The sequence below is a fragment of the Neltuma alba genome, unplaced genomic scaffold (genome assembly GCF_004799145.2).
Source record: "Neltuma alba isolate B1F8T4 unplaced genomic scaffold, ASM479914v2 tig00012505_pilon, whole genome shotgun sequence".
In the NCBI taxonomy this organism is placed as follows: Eukaryota; Viridiplantae; Streptophyta; class Magnoliopsida; order Fabales; family Fabaceae; genus Neltuma; species Neltuma alba.
The window spans coordinates 851,157-859,035 of record NW_021636973.1 but is presented as its reverse complement, the minus strand read 5'-3'; the positions used below and the strand labels follow the sequence as shown (position 1 = coordinate 859,035).

Here is a 7,879-nt window from a genome sequence, read left to right as displayed (position 1 = left end):
TAAACCAATCATTAACATTTCAAATACTTGCATATTTAATTCCTGTGATTAAATCCGGTCAAGAAGAAAATTCCTTGATTGAAAAAAAATACTGAACATTAAGTTGAGTAAGAAAATAACTTTTCTTTGGCGTGGAGTTGTGAGATATTTTATTATTATTATTATAAATTATTTAGGTATTTAATTAGGAATTAATAAAATATTCTGAGTGTGGCTCATGGTCAGGAAAAGGCCCAAGCCCAGTAGGGTTATGATTTTCAGTCAATAATGTATTTACTTTGATGATGAGTTTTTATAATTAAGGTTTTGACAGCTGAAACTCTTAGAGCGATACATTTAGTGAGAGAAAAACCCTATCTGCTCCTTAAAGTTCCCTGACTAGTGACGGCTGTTCCCGATTGCCATCACTGTGCCTTTCTACTAGTCAGAAGAGACATGAATCATTAATTCTTCGGACCCCAAATCTGTTTTGCAGTCCTTATCTTCTATCTTGGATCCCATATCAGTTAAGCAATAGCTATGGCGAGAGGTAACTCTAATCCTAAAGTCTTCCGCTATTGTTATAAGAAGATTCATTATGTATTATCTGGATTATATGTTTTACATATTATTTGTTTGAATCTATCTTACACGTGGCATCAAAGCCAGGTTACGTTATACTCTGCCTAATTTTATTTAATTTAACACGTTTTGTTTTTATTTGGGATGATATGACTTTATATGGAATTTACCGTTGTGTTTTTTATCGGTTCCATAAGCCAGATTAGAGATAACTAAACCGTAATCTATTTTCAAACTGTATTGGTTATTGTTTTTAATATTTGCGTATTTTCAGTGAATGGGACATGAGGAGATGAACAATTGTTCCTCCAATGATCGCCGTCACCAACTCCGTTAATGTCTGGGACCCGAAATCACTATGGTTTTTCCTTTCTTCTTTTGAGTCTGAATTGATCTGCATTTTGGCTATCTTTTTCCATTGAAATATGTTTGAATTAGTTGCTTTCATGTTTTTCGGCATTGTACTGCCAAAACCGCTGCCTAAAACGCTAGAAAACAACGTCTTTAACACCGGAAATAGACCAGGCCGCGGGAAAAAAAAAAAAGGCAAAATCTGGCAGCCATGCAAGGGATGCGAACCGAGTCCAACGCGAGTCAGGAGTCAGGTTAACCTAACTCGACTCCATGTGGAAAACCACTGAAACCTGAAACGACATCATCTGGACTGATTTGGGAGTCTCTGTTTTAACCCGATACGACATCGTTTTGCCTATTAAGTGAAATGCACCATTTCACTAATTCAGGTTTAATGGGCTGAACCATTTTGGGCTACGATCTGGGATTTTTTTAAAAAAAATTTTTATTTAATTATTTTTATTTAATTTGGGCCAAACGGGTTTTTTTGGGGCTGCCATTTTTTTAAAATTTTGAACTGGGCCAAGAAAGATTGGGTTTCTACAAGTTTTTCAACCTTTTTTTCTCTCTTTTCTCGGTCTGGGCCTCCTTTGTTTGGGCCACTCTGTTTCATTCAAAATTTTCTTTTTTTGCATAGTAACGTTACAGAATTGTTTAGGCTTATTTTTTGGACAGAAATTAATTTTTGGTCTCTGTTTGCTTTTTGGGCTTCAGTTTTGGGCCTAAACAGTGTTGATTTTATTGTTCTGGAATTTGGTTTTGGGCTCTGTTTGATTCAGCTTCTGTTTGGTTTAATTTAATTTTCAGAATTTGTTTATGTTGAATAAACCATTAATTGAAAACTATTTTAGTTATTTAAAAAATGGTTTTCACACGTAATTTATTTTATGCAAATATTTAAATTGTTTAAATAGAGATAAAAATTAATCTTAGCTATTTCACATTTTGTGTAAATTTGCAAAATTGTTTGTTGTATTGTTTATTTTCCTAAATATTTGGATAATAAATTTAGGCAAATTATTTTAATTATTTAAATTTTGCAATGTTTATTTAAGTAGAAATATGCTAAGGTTAATGTTTAAACAATTGTTTGGATGCATAAGATAGTGGGAGGATCTAATATGATAATTAATTGCTTGTGTTCTCCATTAATATTGTGCATATGTTGGATTAAACATGCCCATTTGATATTTGTTATTTAGCATGCTTTCTTAAGGAGTAGCCACAGCATCCTTTATCTGTTGCATGCAACATAGATCACATAATGGACTTATAAAATATCAATTGTAATTAAATATGCATTCATAATTGATCTTTGCTCATAGGTAGATAATTATAAATGTATATTTAATTAGGGTGGGATATAATTGCCTTGTATTTTCTAAGTAACCCACAGGTATTAGGAAATATAAATGCGTTATAGTTCCATCAATATAAGATAAATACATGTTATGTTAATTTCTTTACCCACAGGTAGAACTTAGTGATATGTATTTATAATTGTATGCTTTATTAATGTTTTTTAAACATACATGGCACAGTTATTGTGATTGTCTCAACTGATTTGTAAGTTTGATGATTCTTTGATATTGCAACTTCATTTTCTGTCCCTAACCTGATTACTGATACCAGTAACAAAATCACACTGGATGGTACTAATTACCCTGATTAGAGGGAAGATATTGCCTTGCAGCTTGGTTGCTATAACATGGACTTTGCCTTGGAGACTGACAGGACTCCTAAACCAGCTGATGACTCAGTTGATAAGGACTACTATGAACATTGGGAGAAAACCAATTGCGTTGCTCTCCTGATCATTAAAACGATGATTGCAAGGGGCATTCGGGGAGCAATCCCTAAATGCGAAACTGCTAAAGAATACCTGGAAGCTGTCAATAAACAGTTTAAACTGACGGACAAGCAGATAGGAGGTACCATCATGTCAGAGCTATGTGCTATGAAGCTCATAGGTATTGGTGGAATCAGGCAGCATATTATAAAAATGAGAGATCTATCCTCTCAACTGAAAGCCTTCGAGATAGAACCAACTGAGCAATTTCTAGTGCAATTAATCCTGAACTCCCTTCCTCTACAATTTGATACCTTTAAGGTGTCTTACAACACACATAAGGAAAAATGGTCAGTAGATGAACTACTGTCCATGTGTGTGTAAGAAGAAACTAGGCTATTGACGAGTGGAAAGAGCGCATCTAAAGAAGCTCATATGGGAGAAAGTTCCAATAAGGGTGGCAATAGAAAGGGAAATAAGGATGACAAGAAGAATAAGAAGAAAAGAATCCCTCCTGTTACTGCCTTAAATAAGAAGGATACCAGATGCTTCTTCTGCAAGAAAAAGGGGCACGTGAAGAATGAGTGCTCCAAAAGGAAAGCATGGCTTAAATGTAAAGGTATCTTTACTTCTCATGTTACTGTAGAATCTCATGCTATTAATGTTAATGATGACACTTGGTGGATTGATACTGGTTCCATGATCCACATTTCCACAACCATGCAGGGCTTCTTAACAAGTAGGCCACTACGTCCGAGTGAGGAATGGGTTCTATCAGGCAATAGGAACCCAGACCATGTGGAGTTGGTTGGGACTTATTGTATTTTTTTGAATAATACTCATGTGGAACTTTTTGAGACTTTTTATATTTCGACTTACATGAGGAACTTAATTTCCATTTCAAAATTAATCCTGTTGGATTATGATTTATGTCTTGAAAAGAGCTCTATGTTTTTGAGCAGACATCATGTTAAGATCGCAAGCATTGCAATGATTGGTGATTTATTTAAAATAATTCGTGATCCCATTCAATTTTTTACTATTTCACGTGGTATTAAACATAATATCATCAATTAGAATTCTATTAGCTTGTGGTATAGGAGATTGGGACATATCTCTATTAAGAGAATCAAAAGGTTAACTAAGGAGGAAATTCTTCCACCCTTAGACAATTCGGAATTTGATTCTTGTGTGGACTGCATAAAGGAAAAGTAGACCAACAAGTCACAAAAGGGAGCTAAAAGAAGTTCTGAATTGCTTGAGATTATACATACCGATATTTGCTGCCCTGACTTAACCGTGCACGGTCAAAAGTATTTTATTACCTTTATTGATGATTACTCGCGACATATGTATGTCTACTTGCTTTATAATAAATGTGAGGTACTAGATGCCTTTAAGGAATACAAAGCAAAAGTAGAAAAACAAATTAGGAAACCAATTAAAATTGTGAGGTTTGATAGAGGTGGTGAATACTATGATAGGTACACAAATGAAGGATAAGCACCTGGTCCATTTGTAGACTTTCTTCGAGAGCAGGGTATAGTTGCTCAACATACCATGCCTGGCTCACTAGATATGAATGGTGTAGCTGAAAGAAGAAATAGGACCTTACTGGATATGATTAGGAGCATGATAGGTAGCTCTAAACTTCCAATTTCATTATGGAAAAAAGTACTCAAGACAGCCGTATACATATTAAACGGGGTTCCAACAAAGATAGTTCCTAAAACTCCCTTTAAAATTTGAAAAGGTTGGAAACCCAGTTTAAATCATTTGAAAGTATGGGGCTATCCTGCAGAAGTAAGAGTGTATAACCCACGAGAAAAGAAATTGGACCTTAGGACTATAAGAGCTTACTTTGTAGGCTATGCAAAAAAGTCTAAGGGTTATAAGTTTTATTGTCCTCCGCCTTCGAAACATTTTGTAGAATCTAGAAATGCTAAATTTCTTGAGAATGATGTGTTTAGTGGGAGTGATCAAATAAGAGATGATCACATAAAAGAAACCATTAACACGAATGGTGAGGGAACTTCAATGGTCAATGACTCTCATCCAGTTAGAGTTGTCATAGAACATAGTGTAGATCCCATAACACAAGTTGATAATACTGGACATCAGGAACATATGCAAGCTAATCACCCTATCACACAATTTGAACCACCACAAAATGTGATAGGGAATGTTCCTAATGAGTAATCTGAACCAACTCAAGAAGTTGAATTAAGAAGGTCAACTAGAGAAAGAAGACTAGCATTACCTAGTGACTATGTTGTGTACTCTGCGGAAATTGACTGTGATGTTAGCATTGAAAATGATCCTTTGACATTTACTCAGGCTGTGAAAAGTGCAAACTCCAAATTGTGGCATGATGCCATGGTAGAAGAAATGAACTCAATGGCAAAGAACCATGTATGGGAGCTTGTGGAGTTACAAAACCAAAAGAGACTCACAAGGTAACATTGATCTCTACAAACCAAGGTTGGTTGCTAAGGGTTTCACACAAGTGGAAGGAATCAATTATAGAGAAACCTTTTCTCTTGTATCAAAGAAAGATTCTTTCCGCATCATCATGGCATTGGTTGCACATTTTGACTTGGGGATCTTGAGGAAGAGGTCTACATGAAGTAACCTGAGGGATTTGTTGCAAAAGACAAAGAACATATGGTGTGCAAGTTAAAGAAATCGATCTATGGTCTAAAGCAAGCTTCACGACAGTGGTATTTAAAGTTTCATGAAGTGATCAAATCATTTGGTTTTGATGAGAACATCATGGATGAGTGTATATACCACAAGGCTAGTAGGAGCAAAATCATATTTTTTATTTTATATGTCGATAACATATTGCATGCAACCAATGATTTGGGACTATTGCACGAGGTAAAACAGTTCTTGTTTAAGAACTTTGATATGAAGGATATGGGTGAGGCATCTTATGTCTTTAGCATTAAGATCCATAGGGATAGAACTTAAGGCCTTCTAGGCTTGTTTTAAGAAGCCTATATAAACAAAGCTCTTGAACGATTTAGAATGAAGAACTGTTCTACTAACGTGACTCCTCTAGAAAAAGGGGATAAGTTCAGTATAGATCGATGTCCCAAGACCAAGCTTAAGAAAAGGGAAATGGAAAAGGTCCCACATGCCTCAGCAGTAGGAAGCTTAATGTATGCACAGGTCTGCACGAGACCTGATATAGCTTTTGCTGTGGGCATGCTGGGAAGGTACCAAAGTAATCCTGGTGAGGCACATTGGATAGCTGCAAAGAAAGTGTTTAGATATTTACAGGGTACTAAACACTATATACTTACATATAAGAGGACAGAGAATCTAGAAGTGATTGGTTACTCAGACTCCGATCTAGGAGGATGCATGGACACACACAAGTCCATAACTGGTTACATCTTCCTGTTAGCAGAATGAGCTATTTCATGGAAAAGTGTCAAACAAACACTAACTGCTCCTTCCACTGGTAATGCTGAGTACAATGCATGTTTTGAGGCAAGCTCACAAGCAATCTGGATCAAGAATTTCATTGCGGGGCTTATGATTGTGGAATCAGTCTCTAGGCCGATTAGAATGTACTGTGATAACACAACTGCCGTGGCCATATCCAACAATAAAAGGAAAAAGAGTCAAAGTAAATTCATCAAATTGAAGTTCCTTTGCTTGAGAGAAAGAGTCATGGATGGCTAAATTTCGGTTAAACATATCCATACAAAGAGTATGCTAGCAGATCCTTTGAAGAAAGGATTGAAACCAAATGAGTTTGTTTTGCATGTGCCTCACATGGGACTTCGTCCTTCATTTGATTAGCTGAGGTATGAGCAATGAAATTAGTTTATGGTTTGTCATCTGTAATTGTAATTGTATATACATTTGTGTTTTGAGATTGATAAGCATGAGACAAGAATTGAATAAACATTGAGTTTATTCATGAAGGTATACCCATTAAGGGTGCTGCTTGTAATGCATGGAAGGCAATACTCGACTTAAGGGGATTTGTCGCCATGATTCTTGCAGTATAGCCTTAGCTTATCTGGGATAGGGCAATTGACATACAGTACACGGGCCAAGTGGGAGAATGTGAGATATTTTATTATTATTATTATTATAAATTATTTAGGTATTTAATTAGGAATTAATAAAATATCTTGAATGTGGCTCGTGGTCAAGGAAAGGCCCAAGCCTAATAGGGTTATGATTTTCAGTCAATAATGTTTTTACTTTGATGGTGAGTTTTTACAATTAAGATTTTGATGGATAAAACTCTTAGAGCGATACATTCAGTGAAAGAAAAACCCTATCTGCTCCTTGAGGTTCCTTGACTGGTGATGACTGCTCCTGTAAGCCATTACTGTGCCTTTCTGCCAGTCAAAAGAGACCTGAATCATTAATTCTTTTGACCCTAAATCTGTTTTGCAGTCCTTATCTTCTCTCTTGGATCCCAGATCAGTTAAGCAATAGCTATGGCAAGAGGTAACTCTAATCCTAAAGTCTTCTGCTGTATTGTTATAAGAAGATTCATTATGTATTATCTGGATTATATGTTTTATATATTATTTGTTTCAATATGTCTTACAAGAGTCACAAACAAATCCGGGCATTAATAAAGCATAAAATTAATTTAAAAAAAAGTTCTCAACTTATACGCCCTGTGCTTTTACTGAAAGTTCAAACTTGTACCCTCATACTTAAGACCTCGATATAATATAAAATTAATAATGTCAATTATGCTTGTGCTCACTATGCATACATTATCTTGGTTGCATAAATTGATGTTACGATATAAGGGCATCAATACTAAGCATTGATCATGTGAATTAAATTTTTAAGGATTTGAAAGTTTAAAAGTATGTTTAATACTTAATAAAACACAACGACCAAATTATAAATTAGGTGATAGCTTGAGGAAATTCGACATGTATTTTTAATCTATTCAAATTAATCAGCTATTTCTTATATTTAGAACCAGAGAAAGTAGTTGAGAACAAGAAGGATGAAAACATTGATTAAAGGAACAATTATAAACAATTTTACAAAAGAAATATGGATGATAACATTAGAAATTTTTCAACATTATCCGAAAGCACATCTTACTCATTTTTGGGAGTATATACATCATTAGATATATCAATAATCAATAATTACTCATTATGTCCAATGAGCTGTCCATTG

At 35.0% G+C, this 7,879-nt stretch overlaps 1 protein-coding gene across 1 annotated transcript; it reads left to right on the top strand.

The window, feature by feature from the left end:
• The first annotated feature begins 2,623 nt into the window (after positions 1-2,623).
• On the top strand, positions 2,624-3,088 carry LOC114727664 (uncharacterized). The gene has a single exon (XM_028914353.1). The coding sequence runs from the start codon at positions 2,624-2,626 to the stop codon at positions 3,086-3,088; it is 465 nt and encodes a 154-aa protein (XP_028770186.1).
• Positions 3,089-7,879: the final 4,791 nt, after the last annotated feature.